Source organism: Nipponia nippon, unplaced genomic scaffold, assembly GCF_047370975.1.
Source record: "Nipponia nippon isolate SJK-2023a ecotype South Korea unplaced genomic scaffold, ASM4737097v1 scaffold_6, whole genome shotgun sequence".
NCBI classification, from domain to species: domain Eukaryota; kingdom Metazoa; phylum Chordata; class Aves; order Pelecaniformes; family Threskiornithidae; genus Nipponia; species Nipponia nippon.
Window position 1 is genome coordinate 18,999,603 of NW_028262380.1, and position 22,305 is coordinate 19,021,907.

Here is a 22,305-nt window from a genome sequence, read left to right on the forward strand (position 1 = left end):
TTCACTGTACTAGCCAGAAGCTGAACACACAGAAATAACCATGCCTAATAAAGATAACAAATTATTTTATTGCTAGCGTCACTGGAGCTGTCTGGACCAATGATGTGATTTTGTCTGGCAGGACTAAGGTCAGATGCAGTTCCATATTCCATGAAATAGTGGGTTTCTATATCACTGGAGTCAACTCAGGCCTTCAGACTTGCAAAATATGTAAACCCAACACTATGCAACATGTAGGATACACACGCACCTATGCGCACACACATGTGCACACAAATAATATCTTGGACTAACATTAGAATCATAGAATGGTTTAGGTTGGAAGGGACCTTTAACGATCATCTAGTTCCATCCCCCTTGCTGTGGGCAGGGACATCTTGCACTAGATTAGATTGTGCAAAGCCCCTCCAATGACCCCTCCAATGATGGGACATCCACAACAAGTGATGGGGCACTTGAACATTTCCAATGATGGGGCATCCACAACTTCTCTGGCAACCTGTTCCGGTGTTTAACCACCCTCATATTAAAGAATTTCTTCTTTACATCATCTTCTTTTACTTTATAGGTTCTATCTAATCTAAATCTACCCTCTTTTAGTTTAAAATGGTTACCTCTTGTCCTATCACTACATGCCTTGATAAAAAGCCTCTGTCCATCTTTCTTATAAGCCCCCTTTAAGTATTGAAAGGCCACAATAAGGGCTCCCCAGAGCCTTCTCTTCTCCAAGCTGAACAACCCCAGCTCTCTCAGGCTTTGCTCACAGGAGAGGTGTTCCATCCCTGTGATCGTTACTGCAGAACTCCAAACTGTTTTTGTGTTCGGCTACCTGCCTAGTAAATGTATTTCAACTGATGTTTAGAATATCATCTACATTTACACAGTTCATTACTTGATGAGGACAGGAATTACTTTGAAGGAAAAGGGGCTATTAATTTACAATATGTATTATTAATAAAGTGTTATTGATGGGGTATTATATTGTATTAGCTCTTAAGCATACATGCATGTCCTTGCTTAAAATGTAGCTTTCAGGAGACTGCACTCCTGGAGAAGTTCCGTTCTGAAGCTGTATTAACTATTAAAGGAGAAGATGACCAAAAACTGTTCTAACCAGACCATTAACTGTTTAAAATTAATGTTAATGTTTATTTTGCAGTGTGGAAACTATTAATGATGGCAATTTCCACATTGTGGAGCTGCTAGCTATGGATCAGATTCTGTCTTTATCTATTGATGGAGGAAGCCCCAAGATAATTACCAATTTGTCCAAGCAGTCCACTCTGAATTTTGATTCTCCGCTGTATGTAGGAGGTAAGAGGATCTTACTGCTTCTTACTAACAGTATCATAGCTAATTTACTCTGGTAACATATATTAATAAACACATGGTAAGAGACTCAGTCATTGAGAGAACACCTTAAGATGAAACTTCAGCAGTTAATCTCAGTAGTTTTTTAACAAATAGTATGTCCTCAAACTGCACCTGTTGCTTTTTTATCAGTATGGATATTTGATGCCCACTGTAAAATCCTGTAATTTACTGTTATGTAGCTTTTTATTATACTGAAGAAGTGTGTTTAACATTGTTTAGCTACCTGAAGATGCAGTAATGCCTTTTCAGAAAGTGTAGAATGGTAGCATTCTGTTTTCATCATGTTTTACATTTCTATTTCACTGTACACATATCTGCAGGAAATGATAGCAAGGTATAAAGCCATGAAGTATAATTTCTGCCTGTAGATCTTATTGTTTAGGGCTGATAGAAGTTATGACATTAGGTAAGAAGGGAACCAACTGGACAGTTGCCTCACAATATGTGGCAGGGTTTGGGTTTTTTTGTTTTGTTTTGAGAAGAAAGAATTGTTTGTTTTGGTAAAACTGGTAGTAGGTGATTGTGGAGATAAACAATTTGAAACATTTTTGATCATTTGCTGTGATTTACTCTGTACAACTATGGATTCAAGCCCATTGTTTTAACCAGAAGTTACTGTTCAATTTCTGATGGGCCTGCATAAACTAGGTAAAAGAGTCAGAAACCTCAGCCACCACTTTGTGCCTTCTTACTGTCATTGGTAGCAAGTCTGAGTTCTTAGTGATCAAAGATTCAGCATGGCTTTTCAATACAGCTGATCTACCAATCTTCACCTTCTACTTAGTTTAATCTTACGGTCTTATAGGAGACATGTAAGGAGTCTTCTTCTGATCTGTTCTTTCTGTAAAAAGAATATCTGCTTTCTTTTTCATTGTTTTGTGTCTGAGAATAAGTTTTTAGACTTGAGCTTCTTGCCTCCTTGCAAAAAATTATGCTACCAGTATTACATTTGTGAGATGCCTGTTTTCTCTAGCAAAGGTGCTATTTATCCTCTCTCTAAATATACAGAAAAGCTCAGGGTAGCTGCTTAGATTTACGTCTAATGGGAAAGAAAAACAGCAAGCTGCTTTGATTCAGATCAAGAACAGTCTATTTCTCCTATAAAACCAGTATAACAAGTGCCTCAGTTACAAGTGATGAGGGGTAAGTTGACTTTTGTCTCTGAATATCCCCATGCTTCCCTTGAAGCACTTTAGCTGTTTTGTCAAATCTTTTCAGATTTTGTCATTGCCTCCTTCCATCTAAGATGGGAAGAAGTACAAGACAGAATTCAACATTAGTCATCACTCCCCATACCAGCAGAGAAAAGAATTAAAATTATCAAATGTATGAGCTGCCTTTCAAATTGCTTCATATCATGAATCTTCAAAGGAAGATTGCCTTGTGGAAGCACATCTGCATTTTTTCATGGGTATCACTTCTGCAGTGTTGTTTACATAGTGTCCTATGCCACGTTTTTTGGAAGGAGAGATGGTCCTAAATTCTAATAAGATACTGTGTGCTTGCTTACTTGTATTGTCAACATCAGTTTGTTATTGAATGACTGCTAAGGCCAATTTTACTACTTCTTGAAAACTTAGCTTAGTGCAGAATGATCCCCCTGTCTGTTATGGGCACCTTTTAATGAAATGAAGCTAGACTGCCAACTATAAACATTTATTCTGTGCAGTGCTAACACTTACTTGTTGATTTGTGACATGTGTTTCTCCTCCTTGCTTCTTCACCTTGCAGATCTGTGTCTCAATTACAAGAATCATATTAATCTGCATCATCATTTTGAAGTATCAGAAGAAATAATTTTTGGAAATAACCTTTTCCTTCAGTGGTTTGATTCCTAAGAGCAGGAGTCTTTTTCATCCTAGTGCATATTATTTAGAGAGGCCCTGTGTTACTCCTATTTCTATTCTTCACATTCAAGCTCCAAGCAGACAATTATTTCTGCTGTCATAGAAAATGTTGGTCCAAAACAGAATGAAAACCATTATTAGAAGCACATTATTACAAAATAAAGCAAAAAAACAGTAGGTTGATATTCAGCTCTTAAACCTTTCTGTTCTTTATCTATGTTTATCTATTTATGATCTTTAAAATTCTTGAGACAGCTAACTTTCACTCTTGTATCTTTATATTACCCATCTTTTTGAGATTCATTCAATTTTTTCTTATCCAACTGTATCTAGAATTTTTAGAGAATTCAGTCACACATTTCCATCAGTTAAGAACTCAAATTCTCACTAGGATTTTATGCAGTATTTTTATCTTTGCCAAAGTCTTAGTTTGACACCTATATCATCATGTAGCTTACACTTACTCTTATCACCTTCCCGTTAAAATGGCATTTCTGGTAAGCATCACCTCAGCTGGCAGGATGAAATTCAGACTTGACAGCAAGCCCTTGTATGGTTTTCTCTCTCTCTCTCATTCTCTCTTTCTCCGCTCCCACCCCCCTTTTTTTTTTGACAAAGTTATTCTTGGGTCACAATATTTGAGTTGGTTTGGAAGGGGTAATTTAACTTTATTTTTACAGAAAGTGGGCTTATTGATTTATACTCTTTTTTTTTTTTTTTTTTTGACCTTTTTCCAGCTGTATGGCTCCCTTGTGTGGTCAGAATACACACGCTAGATATTTTTCAGTCTTTCTGTAACAGATTTCAGTAAATCATATTGAAAGCCTATGGCTTTTTGTAAGAAGTCTTAAGGGACAATCTGTTTCTTCTAAAAAACTCTTCAAAGGGGTTACAGAATTCACTGATACTTCACATGCTTCTCTCAGAAATTAGAGCATATTTTACTGGTTGAGCATGGCACCTTGTTTCACGGAAGTCCCTATTTCTGAGACAGGTAGGGCATCATCTGTTTTTCATTTGTGCCTGCTCTGTTCTAGCAGCTTCTGAATGAGATACTCACTTTGACAGTGTTATTGTATGACTGTTATTTAATAGGGGTCTTACCATTTGCCTCCTTGCACAGTAATTTGGTAACTTACCTGTAGTCAGGTTCAGTGACCAAAAGCTTAAAGGGGGACGGGAACTACTTTCTTACCTTTCAGAAAATAGGGCTGAAATATTTGTCTGCATCGTTTCTATGGCAGTTCTTTCCTAACTGATAAAGAACCTTTATCTAAAAATTATCTAGGAAATATTGCTAAAGAATAGGAGCAGCTTTTGGACATGCTTTAGCCTTCTCACACTTGGTAACTTGCTAGAAGAAGCAAAAAGTGTATAGGCTAAAAGCTTGTGTATATGCTTGCATTGTGTTTCCAAATGTCTTCATATTAGAGATCATAGACAAAAAATTCTCTGAATCACATGTGATATACCTCATATTATCTGGTGTGATATATACTTACATGGTTCCCAGCAATCCTATCTAAATTTCCTGACGCTTACAAGTATAACATCTAGTTTAGCATTGCATCGGTGTACTTACTTTTATGCAGCTTTTGTTTTTACAATGGATAAATTCAGTGCATCTATTCTGCTATTAGATACCTTAAGCCATATGCCTAAACATTTGCTGAGTGTTGCTTTCAAGGGAGACATCAGGGTGAAGAGGCCTTAATGACTCTGCCTTGTGCCTGGATTTTGAGAATATGGGGCAAATAGTTTTGAGGAAATGGAAACTAATGGTTGTTTGCAGTCTGAGGCCTTTAATATAATAGTCCCAAGCCTGTTTTACTTAATTGATAAGATCAAAGAAGATTAGGCTCTTCAGCAGTATGGATGCAATATTGTTCATTTCTATAGTCACTGAAGTTTAGCACAAATTAAATTACAATAACCTCTAAATGAAAGGCAGGTCTACTTCATTAGGTTGCATAGCAATTCTGCATTACTCTTAACTGTTCAGAATAACGATATAAAACTATCAGAAGTATCAGTTTACATGGTTAAGGAGCAACTATGCAGAATATTACCTTTTTCTGTGGTTGTTATCTTACTAAGTACCAGAATGAAAAATGTTAATTTTGCCCATAAACAAACCTGTGCAGCTAATAAGCATATTTATTTTCAGGTAAACAGATCCTTTGCTAATGCTCAGTACACTTTGATTTCCTTTATTTATTAATCTCAGGAGGTATTTAGGCATTTGTGTATTAATTATTTGAATGTAATATCTTAAGGACTAACTAATATAGGCCAATATGTTAGCAAACAAGAAGTTAAAAAAAGAGAAAAAAAAAAGCAGGGGGCAGGAGTAGAAGAAACTTCATTTTTACAAGGAAACAATGTTTAATAGTTATGTTCCTTCTGAATTAGTCTTAAATGGTTAACTGATTAGAACAGGATTACTGCATCGCATGTACCTCATGCTCCAGTTACACCCGTAACACTTACAGACTACAGCAGAGGAATTATTCTGAAAATGTCAACATCAGGGGCATTTGCACCATCTAGAAATATCTACACATAAGTATTTTGATGTTGAATTTGTTATTATTGACTGTCTTTGTTTAAAACTGTAATGGCAAACTATGAGTGGCTTTTTTATTAATCTGTTTTGAGACATGCTGAACAGAAATATTTTTTAAAGTAATGGAACCTCCTCCTGTTGAGCTTTTCTTTCCAAGAATTTTCACTAGCAAAATTTCACATTTGAAATGTGTATGCCAGCTCCAAGTTGATAAGGTGGTCCTACTAAATTCTTCTGGATTTGAGTGTCTTAGCAGCTTACAAAAAACTCATGTGTCAACTGCTGAATTTCAACAACTTTTGTTTTTCCAAGATTCAGAAACTATGTACTATCCTGGACTTAATTGCACTAGGTCAAAAACAGGCATGTATCTGAACCTTTTCACAGTTGTGAGCTTCCTGTATGAAGTCCTATATACATCTCTTAAATTGGACCTAGAGACTTACGGGTCTGGAGCTGGTTTACACACATGCTTGACAAGCAGGACAATTCCCAAATACTAAATCACTGGTCATGGTTGTAGGCTGAATATCTAAGAATAATTAATTAGGAAGAAATATTTCTTTAAAAATGTTTAAAAAATAGGGAAAATGGTATAGAAAATTGTACCAAAGATTACATTGATTATTTGCTATTATTAATTTCCTAGGCATGCCTGTGAAAAATAACATAGCAGCTTTACGTCAATCTCCAGGACAGAATGGCACCAGCTTCCATGGTTGCATCCGTAATCTGTATATCAACAGCGAACTCCAGGACTTCAGAAACGTGCCACTGCAAGTGGGAATTCTGCCAGGTTGCGAGCCTTGTCATAAGAAAGTTTGTGTGCATGGAACGTGCCATGCTACCAGCCAGTCAGGCTTTTCCTGTGAGTGTGAAGGAGGATGGACTGGACCCCTCTGTGATCAGCAAACTAATGACCCATGTCTTGGAAATAAGTATGTCGTTCCTCAAGACAAAACAGTAGTATAATATGCGTATAAGTCTCCTGTTATTGTATTTTTTTCATAAAAGTTCACACTTTTTTCAGCAAGAAACAAAATATCCTGGGCATGTAAAAGTGAAAACAGCATCCAGGTTATAGTATATTCTTTCCATAAACTTAATGAGGAAAAGTCCCCAGTTTAGGGGAGCAGACACACATCTCACTGAAGTTCTGCGTAAAGCCTGGAATATGCTCTTACATACTTCTGTATGGGCTACTTCTGTAATGAGATACGCGGATGCAAGTATTGGTATGACATTTGGTACAAAAATCATTTAGAAGAAATTGCAAATAGAAAAAAAAAATCTATTTGCTTTTTTACAATTGTATAGAATGAGGAAATACAATTATTATTATTCTCTAATGTGTTTTAAAAACTTGATGCAATAGATATATCTGATATTTCTATATTTTCACAGTACCCCAGGTTTTAGCAGGAAAACAGATTTCTACCTTTATGGTAAACTTCTGTTTAAGTCTGTGTGTGCTAATTCTTTTTGCTGATTTGACTAGAACATTTTAGGTTGAGCACTTCATGTATGTTTATAGAGGTCACGTATATAATATGTGTAGAGAGAGGGCGAAAGATACGTATATATGTGTATATGAGAGTATTGATAACTGTGCATATTCATCTTTTAAATTTACTATAGAGACAGCTTCCGTTTTTTGGCTCATGGTCTCCCAGCACAAGAATATCAGAAACTTCAGAAGTTCAGAGTTCTTCAGGAGTTATTGGTCATGGGCAACAAGATGTCATTCTGTTTGCCCTTACCACTGTCTTTACTACAGTTCGGGAAACATCTTTTTTTTTTCTTTTTTTTTTTTTTTCTGCTTGGATCTTTTGGCTGCTGCTTTTTTAGAGCTCTGGCCTATATAACTTTTGAGGACCAGTGGCCTGAGTTTGCTGAGAGATTCTAATAGGATGATTTTCCACTTCCACATAAAATGATATTTAAGTGATCTTTTCACATAGTGTGTGTGGAGAGTCTGACCCTTTAAAGCTTTATACGCTAGTTAGCATGCTTTACAATGCAGTTAGCATTGTTTACATTGGTTATGGACTCTTCCAGTACTATTAAGTTTTGAACTCTTCCCAAAGCCACAGCAGTGAATTTCGGAGGCATATCATTATAGCACTTCATTGTTTATGGGTCTTTTTCTTACCCTGTCCTCTTTCACAGTAATTTAAGAGATAAAGAAGGGAAGTCACATCCGGTTAAAAAATACAAATGTGATGTCTATCACATCCATTTTATACTTTAGGAGTCAAAAATAACATGGAACTGTAACCATCAAGTTCTATAATAAGAAAACCCAAAGAATTTCTTTGAAGAGTCCTTGAAAAATTAGATTCTGTACAGGTTCTTATAACTGTACACATCAACACCCAAGCTGAGTGCGTTTTGCAGTAAATTACAAAACTTGGCAAGTATCAGATACAGGCAGTATCAAAGATAGAATTAAGTGAGCATAACATTAGTATTTTGTTAGTTCTTGAAAGTATTGGGTTTGTTTCAGCTGTGTACAGTGCTGTGAGCTTTTAGGAGAGAAAGCCAAACCAAAATTGTTTATTTGGAGTGAAGGAGGGTTTTGTTGTTCTTCAGTTCCTGGGGAATTTGATTCTGTATTTCTTGATTTATCTCTAAATCCTGTCTATTGAATAGATGCATTTTGTCCATCTAATACAGTATAACATTCCACTTTATCTGAGAAACAGACTTGTCACTGTGATCTCTGTTTTGAAAATGTAGGGGATCTTTTAGAGATCCCTGCACACCATGAAAAGGCTTAAGGTTTAGATTTATTTTACCTAAATCTAGGTGCTTGACTTAGGAACATAGTGATGAAATTTTGCTCTATAGTCAGTAAAGGAATAAACGTATTTCTAAAGAGTAAATTAGACCTCAAGTGGTCTAATCACCCTCTGGATGAGCTCATTTCTCTCCATGACTGTGTGGGGAGCTTATGGCAATTATACATCTAACTTGAGTGCCTGACATAGGTACCTAAAATTAGATAAGATGAAACTGTGCCCGAGAGTTTGCACTTAGCTTGATGTTCCTTTCAGTACAGTCTGAAGATGAAATTTAGGGCTTCAAAGAACAGGTGGAAGCAAAACTATGAGAGTTGGCATTAGCTAAGATTTAATCATCTTCTAAGTCAAACAGAACTTTACCAAATATCCTGACGCAGATTGCTTTAATATCTGAAACAGCCTGTATAGAATATGACATGATGTCAGTGTCACCTGACTAACTTCATACATCAGATGTCCTAGAAGTGGTTGTTTTGTAAATGGTGAACAGATCAAATGCTAAACATAATGAGAACTAACCAAAAGCTATCTGCCTTGTGATACTGTCTAAGCCTTCAATTTTGAGTTGCTTAACAGTCTAACAGTCTTGGAATATCAGACTTCAACCACAGGAACAATTTGGAATTTTTTAGGGAACATAGATGCTTCAAAAGTACAGATGCTTGCATAATAGGGAAGTTGGAGGTGCTTAGGCTAATAGTTAAGTTTTATATTTGCAGTTTTTAATCCCAAACTGGATATGTGAATGGAGGCTATGTGTTGTGCTTTCCATTTAAATATTCTGTGATGAAAATGACTTCCCATAGTCTTTTTCCTCCAAGTTACACCATGCCTAAAGCACTTGCACAGAATTTAGGGTACAGATGGAGAATTGTGATGTAGATTTCACTGATGAGTGGAACTTGTTGATATTTATAAACTGAAACAGTTTTAAATAGTTAATGTAAGTTTGTCAAAGTTAAAGTCTTGTGCATTCGTTTCAATTTACCAAATTTCTTATTGTACTGAAAGAGTAAAGTACAAAGCAAAAAGTTTCCAGACATACAGACGATGTTATCTAAAAAATTTCAAAATGAAATGTTATTCTTAACAGAACTCTTCTTTTTACTATGAAATGCCATTTTCTGTGAATTTTTGCCATCTTCAAATTGAAACAAAGGATTTTATTTTAGATTGAATGGGATTTTTTTTTTTTATCAAAAGCTTTTCATTTATTTATTTATATATTTATTTAGGTGGCTGCCACAACCTACTAAGGAGGTTGTGGACTCAGGGATCTCACAATACAGAGAGGAAAAACATTAGAGAGGAGAAACATTAGTGAGGGTGATTGTGACCTTGAACATCAGGATTGCATCCCCTGCAGAGGAATCTTCACTGTGGTCTCCCTAGGAAACAGTATGTAGATAGAAAACTAGAAAACTTGTGTATCAAGACAACAGTTAAAGAAAATAACTACTTCTAGGAAGAAAGTTATTGACCCTGTGCCACCAAATGAACAAAGGGAAGTAATTTTATTCCAAGTCATTGGTAATGTTTTCAGAAGATGAATTTCCCTAATCTTCAGCTTACACCTAGGACCAGGTAGTTAAACAGCCTCCTTTTGGGAAACACCACCTCTCTCTCAAGAGAAGTAAGACCAGCTATGTGTTTCCATACTCTACATCAGAACTGAGCAGATGCAGCAGATGAGTTAATCACAGCCTTTTCTGTCTAACAATAAGATTTGAGCCTGCCACAAATGTTTACCAAAGCTTAACCAAAAGAGTAGCTAATTTAATCACTTGGTTGAGACTTGATAATATGCAGCCTCATCTAGTGTGAGTTTCTGCATGAGTACTAGATGAGTGCCGTTGGCTTTCAGTGAAGACCTGCCTCATACATTATATGGCCATGCTACTGGCAGTTGGAAATGCAGACTAATGCATTTGATGGGGGACCCTGTGTTCAGCTTTGAAACTGCCAGTGCTGGGTCAGAAAAGTTTTGGTTAGGAAGTGCCTGGTCTGTCTTCGTGCTGGGAGCCCTGTACTTTGTGAGTGACAATATGTTTTTTTTAAAAGATACAAGAACCAGAATTTCAGGTGAGTATCCTTTTTCTCTCCTTAATCTCCCTAGTGGGTTACATTTGGGCTTGATTTTGCTGTGTTCTTCTCAAAAGCATGCTGAAAATTTAGGTAGACAGGAAATGTTGGTTTTAATAACTGTGGCCTGTAAAATTCTTCCATAACACATCTACAGTGGCTGTTTTCTGGCGAGACAGAGTTCTGCACTGCAGCTTGTTTTGTGTAAACCTGCATACCAATTATAAACCACTTCACTGCATCTCACTGAAAAAGTCCGTTAGAAACAAAAGCAATTTCTTCTGAGTACAGTCCAAAGTATTTGTAGTTAATGTTGCTTAGCCTGAACTTTGATGAATAATTTATTTTTATTCTCTTGGGCTTGTTTCCCCTGTAGATGTGTGCATGGTACCTGCTTGCCGATCAATGCATTTTCATACAGTTGTAAATGCCTGCAGGGACATGGGGGAGTCCTCTGTGATGAAGAGGAAATGCTGTTTAACCCCTGCCAATCCATCAGGTGTAAACATGGCAAATGCAGGCTTTCAGGACTTGGGAAACCATATTGCGAATGCAGCAGCGGATACACGGGGGACAGCTGTGATAAAGGTAAAAAAAAATTTAAAATCCTGTTGTTGTTGTTGTTGTTTTGGTCCTAGAAAAGAGGGTTTTTTTATTAAAACATGAACAGCCAAAAACATTACCAACTTTTTTTTCCCCACAATACACACATTTGTTGCTTTTTTTTTTACCATGAGAATTTATCTCAGTGAGAGAAAAATCAAACTTTTCCCATGAATTTGTTTACATTTTGAGGATTTTTTCATCAAACGTTTTGCTGTGAAAACATTTCTCTTTTTTGCCTTTATTCAGAAACACATTTTTACTATATTTAACTATTACCTTTTACCTGCTGTATCTTTCTGTATTTATTGTTTCCTTGCCTTCTGCAACTGAGAAGCCAAATCCAATGATTCTGCTCCTAGTTTTATCACAAACTCTACTTTTGACCTCTCAGCTTCAACTGATTTATCACAGCGAATTATGCAGGTGAGATGGATGAAAACAGGATGACTTTTCCCCCTACCTTTTTCTTTTTCCTTTGTCTATCAAAGCTCTCCCTCTCCCTCTCTTTCCCTTACCCCAGATGGCACTTATTTTGTGTTGTACGTAGATGTGAATAGAATAGAAGAATATGGTTGTAGAACTTTTAACAGATGTCTCATTTTTAGCTGGTTTTATACCTCAGTAATTTATGAAGTTAGTGGAATGTAACTTGTATTAAATAACTGTTTGAATAATATTAAACTCCAGGTCTAATAAATTAAATTGCATGCTCTCTGAAACATTTCCCTATGGTAAATAGAACCAGCTGCAAGCAACGTAGGAACAGAAGATGTGTATTTTTATAAAAGAGGAAAAGATTTAAGCTTCCAATTTTCTTGTCATTGTAATAGCTTTGTATTTATGGTTTACATATACATAATATAAACTTTACTGAAAATAGGAGGTATAGGAAATAAAACTCAGCATCAATCATATTATGTTTGGTAGAATCACTAGTTTCCAGTATGCAGTCTGAGTCAAGTATCAATCCCAACTGCAATTAGAAACACAGCATCTTCCTTAGCAATGTCAACCATTCTTTGACCTGTGTCTCAAAAGTGTACCTCTTATTTTAAATGTTGTTTTCTACAGAAATCTCTTGTCGAGGGGAACGAATCCGAGATTACTACCAAAAGCAGCAAGGGTATGCTGCGTGCCAGACGACCAAGAAGGTATCAAGACTAGAATGTAAAGGAGGATGTTCAGCCGGGCAGTGCTGTGGACCACTGAGGAGCAAGAGACGGAAATACTCTTTCGAATGCACTGACGGGTCGTCATTTGTGGACGAGGTTGAAAAAGTGGTGAAGTGTGGCTGTACAAATTGTCCCTCCTAAGTGTTCCTGTCACACTTGTCTTTTGAAAATGTTGTATACTTATTGACCGTGTCGGACTAATTAATGCTTCATAGTGGAAATATTTGAAATATATTGTAAAATACAGAACAGACTTATTTTTATTATGAGAATAAAGACTTTTTCTTCATTTGAAAAAAGATTCAAGTGCTTGAACTGAGACTTCTCATAACCAAGAGGAGCTTTGAAGAAAAAAAAAAAAGACCTGGTAACATTGCAACAGAGATGGGAAACTTTAACTGCTTTTAACATGGATTCTTCTTTATAACATGCTGAAGATACACTGACACTATACACATGTGACTTTCAACTTAACAGCTCAGAGATGAAATATTGACCAGAACATGAGGCTTGTTTTTTCATTTTCGTATCAGTATATTTTATTGTCTTGACAGAGCATACCAATCACTTACCTATGGATGAGGAAGCATTATGAATGAAAAGAATCAGATTATACAGAAATAACAATTGTATGAAATACATTTTATCTTTTGGAATTATTAAGCATCTTGAGAAGATGGCATCCCATTTAATGGATGGGAAATGGGAGATATGAGAATATACTATAATCCTGAAATCTCCTGATGATGTATACTTTTATGTCAGCATGTTAGCAAAAGAAGCATAAAAAGTGTTTATCTGCCCTTTTCCAGTATTAATTTTTTGTAATATAAATGTTTTGGGGATGATAAAAATAGATTATTGATGGATAAATTAGTAATAATATGGATTTCTGTTTCTATGAGTTCTAAACAACTCTATACAGTATTGGGTTTCATTGAGAAATATTTATTGTATCAAAGTACATTGTACTTAACCCTTTTAGGCCATCCCTTTTACTGTTTTTTCAATGCTTTAATATATATTAATTTATATTTGTCCCAGTATTTTTGTAATTTTTTTTATTTTTTTTTAAAAGGACTTAAAAATCAGGATTTTTTGCAATAGAACTAACGTAGCATGTCATCTTGGGGTAAATGTTTTCGGTCTGTTTTTTCCTCCCCTTCCCCCTTCCTTTTGCTTTTCCTTAGAATCTGACCACTTGGTGTCACTGAATCTGAAAGTGATGACAATCTCCAGTTTTCACATACAGCAGATATTCAGGACACCTTCCAAGAACCTGTAATGTATGACAGAAAATGTCTTTACACTAGGTGGCAATTGTAGAGAAGTTAATTTTCCCTATATACAGTACTTACAGAAAATAAGATGGCATGTAGAAAATGACATTAGAAGGTAGATCTTTATAAATTAATATTCCCATGGAGCTCTTTACCTTTTTTATAAAAAAGAAAAAAAGGCTGTGCTATCAAGAACTGTGACTTTCCCCAAATAATAAAACTACTTTACTGCCCTAATGTTCCCCATGTTAACATGTTGCTGCTAAATTATAATGTAGAATTGGTAATCAATAGTGGGTTGTGTTCTTCTTTCAGTAAAACCCAGGGTACCCTGTAAAAATGCAGATGTTTTTCAATTTTATTATTTTTTTTACAAAAAAAGTTAGATGTACATGTGTAATGCAGTGTGCTTTGTCTTATTTGGACTGATATCAGTAATGCTACTGATGTTTGTAAATTAAACAGATATTTACTTCATTAACAGCTTTTATTTGTATTCTTCTGAGAAGTCTAAATTGTCTAACAGCCTTTAACTAAACACCTGTAGTTGCAAAGAATATTTGGTAAAAACCAGAATAAAACCCAACCCCAGATCTAGTGTATTCATTGCTGAAAATCTGAAGAAGGAATTAACTTGGGATTATTACACCTACCGGCAGTGACATGACATGACTGAAAATGTCAGCTCATTACGAACAAAGCTGAACTCCCATAGAAATTAACAAAAGACTTATAAATAAAGTACACTGCATGAAAAGGCAAATTGAGTCTATCCTAATATTTTAATGGTTATACAAATGGCAATTTGACAGTTCTTTTAGCAAGTAATTTGATTCTTCAGAGGAATTCATTTTCACTAATCTTGGACTGAGTATTTTAAATTTAAGCAATTGGATCGGATGATACTTAACCAGGTTTCTCTTCTGTAATATATTTTTTACAGATACTTGTGTATTTATTTTACTTAGTCTACTTTAGAATTTGTCTAAATATCCAATGAAACGGCCTTTGGCATGAGGTCTTCTTTGCAGTTTCTATGACTTCTAAATAATCTTCTGTAAATGGGGGTAACTTTGAGGAAAAAGAAGCCATTTTTGCATAACAGTACTTACATAGCATTCTTGGATAAATGGTATTATTCTTCTGTGTACGATCAAAATCCCCGTACCAAGTATCAGGAGCTGGACTGCTTTCTGTCCTCATACTGACAGAGAAAGAAAAACTGCACTGGTATTCAAGCAATGCTAGCAGCTACTGGTGATCCTGAGGCCATTAAGACGGACTTTTTGTGGTCTCTAAGCAGAACCAAACAAACACTTAAGAATTAAAAAAAAAAAAAAAATCACAAAAAAAACCCCAACAAACAACTTTGGCACCTACCCCTCTGGAGGAATATAAGGCACCTACATCAAACAGTGACTCAGCTCACCTTAGAAAACTGAGCAGTTCTGTATTCTCACCACTGAAAGTCCTTAATCATCAACAAGGTGTGCCACTGTGCATGACAAGAGAGAACTTTTTCAGTGGGATGGGTCACCCTGACACCTTTCTCATGCCTAAATCAAGTTTCTTGTAATATTGCTAGAACAGGCTGCCTTGTACCTGTATTCCCCAAAAGGGAAATGGGGGTCTGAGAGAACTGTGGCTATAGACGTGGCTAACACTGTGGAGAATTTAGTTCAGTGCAGAACACTCCAGACACAACGGTTTTCATTCAAAAACGTAAGTTATGCAGCTTTTAACACAGTGCTCAGGGAATAGGTTTCTCTCCTAGGGTCTGCTGCCTGCTAGAGGAATCACTCTCATACAATCTGCTTTTTATGTATTGAATAAAATGCATAAACAGCAGCATTGGGTCTGAAGGATATGACTCAGTACAATGACCAAGTTCCTCACTTCAAGTTAACACTGCATACAATTCAAATTCTTTTTTCATTAGAAATCAAGAAAACTGAAACTTGCAGATTCCATCATTTGCTGCCAGTATTCTTAAAAGCTATAAAAGAGAAAGCACATGAATACTGCTTAATTTGTACCGGCTCATGCACAGCTCCCACTGTCATCTCACAGATAATAAAAATGTGAAAGAGCATGGAAAAAAAGACCATTCTTCTTGAATGAAAGAGTAACAAAACTCATTGCTTTTTTGTTCAACATTGAAAGTCAATTCAGAACAGGAACTATCACACATGGAACCAGATTCTGCAGCCTGTATAAAAGTTGGATATGTGAGTGATAGAAATACTGTTTTAAGCAAACCAATGGTGGGCTTTGAATAAGCTTTGAGAGGTATAGTTTATTTTCTAAGCTCTACTGAAATAACAATTTTGTCTTGTATTCAGAATACTTTTTATTGCCATATGGGGGTACCACGAAGCTCAGTATTACAAGAATCATTGTAATATGCTGATGCTCTGTGTAGGTGCCACAGTCAATATGATACCCATATGATGTTATGAAGGCATTTGCCTGGAAAGACCAGAATGCAGAGTTTTTGTAGATAACAACAAATCTGGCAGACCTGAGGATCCACAGTGTACTTGCAGGGATAGTAGCAAGGCAATAGAGAAAGTGGATGTCACCATGTTAGTTTTGATGAGATGAGTGATGATTAAGAGACGAGGGGGAGAGCAGTATGTTTTGGAAAGGAGCTTGCTGTTCAGAAGAGGGTGCCCAGAAGTTTTGGAAAAGTGTCAAGAATGTTGGAGGCTGTTTGCATTGAAGCTCTGGATTTTGGGAGCTTTATCTGTTAAATACATAAGTTTCAAGCAATAAAAGAAACCTCTTTACTGTTCTGAAAAATGCACACTTGATCTTTCTATCTTGAGTTAACCCTGTTGTCTGAGGAAAAGCTTATCTTTTCGAAGCAATTCAAGATCCCATCTTTAGGTTCCTTTTCTTCTCCTTTAGAAGCGAGTGTTATTCTTGTGGTAGCTCATTAGGCATGCAAGTGTCTGTGCTTCAGCTATGCCACCTTACAGTGGAGAGCCTGGCACATAATTTCAGTTCCCATAAAGTGCAATTTTCCAGCTGAGCCATTCAGGATTCTTGGCTTTTAGAAGAAATATTTATATACTGAGCTGGTATCTCCAATCTATTTAAGATTCCTGGAGTGGAAATCAGAAACTCGTTGGTAGTTGTGACTATGTAGGGGCTGTCAGGAGTAAAGTAAAACTGAAGTGTTTGCCTGCATGCCTGGAGAGCCTGGCTCATCCTGGAGAGCCTACTGTTTTACTGTGTTCTTTATGTATTGTGTTCCAGGGAGAGTGGGAAGTAGTTGTGCTCATCCTTTCAGAAATGTCTGAGAGCAGAGGGATTTTGTGTCCTTTTGCAAATAAATTGTCTAGGCTGGAAATCATAGGCCTCTTTGGCCCTCGGCCAGGTTAAACTGTGTATGTATACCTTAACATCAACCATCATCTTGGACACCAACAGCTCTTGATGTTAAAAAAGTGAATAAATCTTGCTCTCAGTTTAATCAAACACAGATGGGAAAAGCAAACCAAACAGAGAGTTAACAGCTCTATTCACTAGTCTCCTGGGCTCCATGTGATTAAATCAGAGTTGGAGGGTATGTTCCTGCTGCTGCTGTTCTGGCCAGTGTCCGTAGGGGTGATGGCCAGCAAAGGAGAAGTATTCTGTCAATGCTGCATGTCATTTGTCAAGCTGAGAAAAAACAGTCATCTCACTGAACAGCAAGACTTCTGGCTATCCACAGTCCCAGCAAATATGCTCCAGCTCTACAGCATGACACCCATGCTGCAGGAATTTTGCTCAGCCATGGGAACAGACTTTAAAACTGCCTCCCAGATCCACAGCTTCATTTCAAAATGTTGATCTTAGTAATGCTTTCTGGTCTTTACAGCTCCATCCTTTTATTTCATTCCAGTTCAGAGGTAAACTCCTTTAGTTCTAAACATCGAGCCGCAGTACTCTCAATCGCTGCCCTATACTACGTACAGGAGATTAAGACTTGTTTTTTGTTCCTTTTTTAGGTATTCGTTAACATTTGTAGAGGGATCAGAAGACCTGCCTTAAAGAAGGAGAGCCAGGTTACACATCCAACTACACAGATCGACATTTTCGTGTCCTTTATAATTCAGAAAATGTTACATTACCTCCTGTGGAACAGTCTGACATATATAGATTGCTATAAACTTAGATATTTTATGGATTTATAGACTCAGACCAGGGGAATTGTTATCTGTTTTTGTCTGCTAGAACTTTTTATTTTTGTTTTAATTCCTTTTAGGATACTTTCCATATCACAAGAAATAAGTAAAGATAGAATTAATGTGCCTGGGTTGCTTACTCTGTCATTAAAGTTCCTTAAAAAGATCCAGTAGCCTTTTTCCAGGACATTTTTCTTCTTTCTCATAGTTTTTCACATTCTGGGCTTCAGTCTGTTGTTTCTGTATGATGGCCCATTCGTCCACTTTGGTTAATTTCCAGGACAGATTTAATCCTTCCAAAGAGAGGGAAAGGATACCTTTTTTTCCCTGCAGCTGTGCCTAAAATCTCTCACAGCACATCTTTAGAAGTATGTTTTCTTTCAAAGTCCCCTGAGAATAGTTTAACTTGAGTTGTTTTTACTGCAAACTTGGTTTTTTGCTTCTGATTAGCTTTATTTGTTTAATCACATTTCTGTGTTTCTGCTATGGTAACAGCAATAAGACCGGTACCAGCTGACCTGTGCTTTAGAAGTTGCTTGCTGTTTTGAAATAGCAAGTTTGAAGAGCATGAAGTTTGCCTGTTCTCTCTCCTTTTTTTTTTTTTCTTTTAAATTGGATCTCCTTCCCTATCAGTTCATCCATTTTTGAGCAGTTTTATGATTATTCTCCAGGGGAAAGGTAAGGACATGAGTCAATGTCAACAGTAAATAAAATTGACCACAGAAAACACACAGATCTACCAAAAAAAAGTTTCTAAACTCTCAGAAAAATCAGAAGTAATTATTCATTATTTGTTGCCGCCTTTTTTGCTGAACGAACTTTTACATGATCAGTGAACAAAGCTATTAAGCAGCCTCCAAGTACACCCTTAGAAATAATTAATGCAGCGTGTCCAGGGATAGAGGAGGAAGAAAACGGGGCCTAACAGTTATCTAATTCTAGTATACCTTTTGTAGAGAGGAGGGCTTGGGCACATTTCTGTGTCTGAATATCCACAGTGAGACCATGTGGCACTGCATACACGCCACTGCAGAAAAAGATTCACTGTTACCCTAAATAAAAAAAAAAAAAAAAGTAAACTAATGAGAAACTTTGCAAAGCAGCTTAAAAATGAGAAGCAAAAGGTTTATTAACTCCCACTTGGTGAAAACAGTGCTCACCATCCACTATCACAAACCACAGACCAGCCTTTGGCATTCACCCCTTCCCTCCAGCTCCAGGCACTCCAGGCACTATTTGCTTCCCGCGCCTTCCCACCCACCCAGCTCCCGACCTGCCTGTGCCTGCCATTCCCACAGCCCTCCCAGACGAGACACTTCTTCCTTCCCTTTGCAAGAAGTCACAGCAATCACCTTCCTGTGTGTACATTCACTAAGATAACTGGAAGCATAACACCATGCTGGTGATGGAAAGAACACTCTGCAGCTAATTAATATTTAAGCATTTAAAAAAACAAGTATTCTTTATTAAACTGTTACAGCAAAGTGCTTGTACCAATCAGCAGGAATCGTGGCTGACAAAATGTTTAAGTAATAAACCCACTCTGTGTGGAGAATGAGGCCTCTTCATTTTCATTCTGAAAAGCGTGCATAACTCCAGGTTAATTGAAAGGAAGGATAAAGAGACCTAGGCCTAACTGAAAATCTGCTCAGCAATCAATTCAAGATCTAGAAACAAGCAAACAAACAAAAAAGATGCCCTAGTTTAGTTTTTATTTACTAAGAGAACAAAGAATAAATATTCAAATAGGTAAGATACAAGTGCCTGGGAAATAAGAATGATAAAAAGGAACCAGCTCTGGCTATATCAAATTGCTGGGCAGTGAACACACAAGGGAATTAACTGCTGCAATTGCTCATGGGTAACAAATACAGCTATATATTTTCAAAATTTTGTAGAAAAGACACTTACAGCCCAGAAAATAGTGACCAGCCACAGAAGTCATCCTACTGTTACTTCATGCTGACATGAAAGAACCATTTGGGGAATAACTTGTTCTAGCAGAAGTGACCACAGTCCATTTCAATTTCACATGGTAATGAACAGGCTTGTCAAATGCAGAAAAACAACAGTATTAGCCCATAGAGAAGAAAATATTACAGATTTAAGACATCTAGGGCCAGATTCACTGTAGGCTCAAGCTACTTCATGCTGTTTCAGTGATGCAAAGCAGCTGTAAACCCAACTTAGCTGGCCTGGAGCCATTAAAACATTTATCTCCTAGAAAAAGGAGTTAATGGTTTCAGTGCACCAAACCTGGGCTTGGAACTGTGGTCCAAGCGGATTGGCTAAAGGAGCCATCACTTGCATTACTTCGGAAAAACCTTTGTGTCCCTCTCGCTTGGCTCTGCCCCTCTTCCCCATGTAAGCGCTGCTGAGGATTTGTGGGAAAGGAGCTTGCTTTTTAGTGCTGCTCTCCAAACTCCAGAGGAGCAAAAAGAATTGGCAATTCCTCTTCAACAACAGCAGTCAAAAAATGAAAGACAGGAGGTCTTTAACCAAAAAAATAAAATTAAGTGAGGACTATTGTAGTAAAACTGCTTCTAGTGAAGTCATTTCTTTAATACTCACGTTTAAAGACTCACTTAATTGTGGCTCCATAATAAAGCATTATGGAAAACAGATTCTTCTTGTAAAAATCTATGCTTTTGTGTGTGTGTGTGTGTGTGTGTGTGTGTGTATATATACACATATATAAGGGTAGAAAGTACATACTTTTTTTATTTTTTTCTAGGATGTGAACCTATTTATGCCTTTTGGCTCCCCTGAGCAGCTCTGAACAACAGCAGGTATGATTAAGAATTCACGGTAGCTGGCAGTGAGGAAGTTTGACCTAATCTATCTTGACTTTGCAATCTCTGCATTTAAATGCAGCATGTCTGTGTGGAACACACTGTAGTTCACTGGGGTACAGCATATCTATTTTAGTCACATGCACACACTGAAATAGCTGTGTGCACATGGAGATCACTTCTTTTTTTTGTTTGTTTTTAGCCAAATTAGGGGATCAAAGCCATGTAAAACCTTTTGTAATGAAACTTGAAGCCACATGTAATGAAACCAGATAGTTTTTCCTTTCTGATCTAAAGTCTTTCCTGTTTTCAGGCATTACTATAAACCTACATCTTGGTCCAGTCTGTAACTTGGTCCAGCTTGGATTAGATTTGCAAACAGTTTGATGAATCTGGGATGATTTATAGCTTGAGGTAGAAAGAAACCAAACAACAGAATCTAAAGTTTGGCCTGCTTTAGGCTCAAAATCAAGCGTAACCTCCTACTGACTCCTTTTGGATTTTTGTGTATTTTCAAATCCCAAAAGGAAAGCACCCCACTGAATCCTAAATCCAGCATGAAAAAGATACTGCAGTGGTACATGTAAAAGTAAGTTTCACAAATATCCTTTCATTTTCTGGGCAATTTCCATTTAGACTTAAATGAGGAATTTGTACAGAGGGAGATTAGGGAAAATATTTCTTCCTTAGTAGCCAGAGCTGAATGTACTCTTCTTTGTTCAGAAGACAAGAAGTATATCCATCAAAGAGCACTTTATTCATGCCATCCACAAACGTGTTCATTCTCCTTTAATTCAGCTTAAAAGGAAGATGACAAACATCAGCAGGGAGCTGTTTAGCTAAAGGAAGTGTAACATTCAGAAAAATCAATACAGATTTGCAAAGAGAGCGTGGCTTAAACTTAGCATGAAAATAATGTGAGTTATAGCAGCTCTAAAGGTTCCTATTTCCTATCTACTTTTAAGTATAGAGCATCTAGATACAAGATATGTCTTCAGAGAATAAGGGGGTGTCTGTGAAGAATATCCTACACCATCATTTCATGAAGTTGATTCTTTCAAAAATGCTTCTTTACTGGTTTAAAGAAATCCATAGGGCCAGGTTTTTCTTCGGAAATCGTGCTGGTTCTTGGTATTTCTACCTGCTACCAATACACATGCACCAGGTGACACTCTTATCTGGGCCAGGCCATCTTTGCTTTTGGCATCACCAAGCAGGAGAACAAACCAATCCCACAAGAAACAGCTGTGCAAAATACGCCTTGAGCAAAATCTGAGTGAGCAGATGCTTTGCTCGTTTGGACTGGTGTGGGTGACACTCTGTCCCACTTAAGGGAGAAGCACAAATGAGGAGCTGATTGAAGCTGTTTGTGTATTCCAGCATTTGGCCAGAAGGAAGGGAGTATATATTTTGAGACACCTTCATTTCCATATAACCAGAAAATAATATTATCAACAATCACAGATCTCTAAGAACATAATACTGAAGGTATCTCTGATTCTTCTGATACAAAAGCATTCTGTGCACACAAATAAGATCGCAGAAGTGTGGCCCTACAAGCCTGAAACCACAACTCGTCCCATTATCAAAATTTAATTCCTGGACTAAAA

General features: G+C 36.9%; 1 protein-coding gene across 3 annotated transcripts in view; it reads left to right on the plus strand.

The window, feature by feature from the left end:
- SLIT2 (slit guidance ligand 2) overlaps positions 1 to 14,310 on the plus strand; it is a 273,898-nt gene extending 259,588 nt beyond the window's left edge. For 2 of the 3 annotated variants that reach the window (XM_087736513.1, XM_087736514.1), the window contains 4 exons: positions 1,160 to 1,314; positions 6,437 to 6,725; positions 11,050 to 11,261; positions 12,351 to 14,310. In XM_087736513.1, the coding sequence (XP_087592639.1) occupies positions 1,160 to 1,314; positions 6,437 to 6,725; positions 11,050 to 11,261; positions 12,351 to 12,592 (898 nt within the window). In that variant the 3' untranslated portion in view covers positions 12,593 to 14,310. The remainder of the gene's footprint in view (positions 1 to 1,159; positions 1,315 to 6,436; positions 6,726 to 11,049; positions 11,262 to 12,350) is intronic. The other variant, XM_087736515.1, reaches the window with a different exon arrangement.
- The last annotated feature ends 7,995 nt before the right edge of the window (positions 14,311 to 22,305 follow it).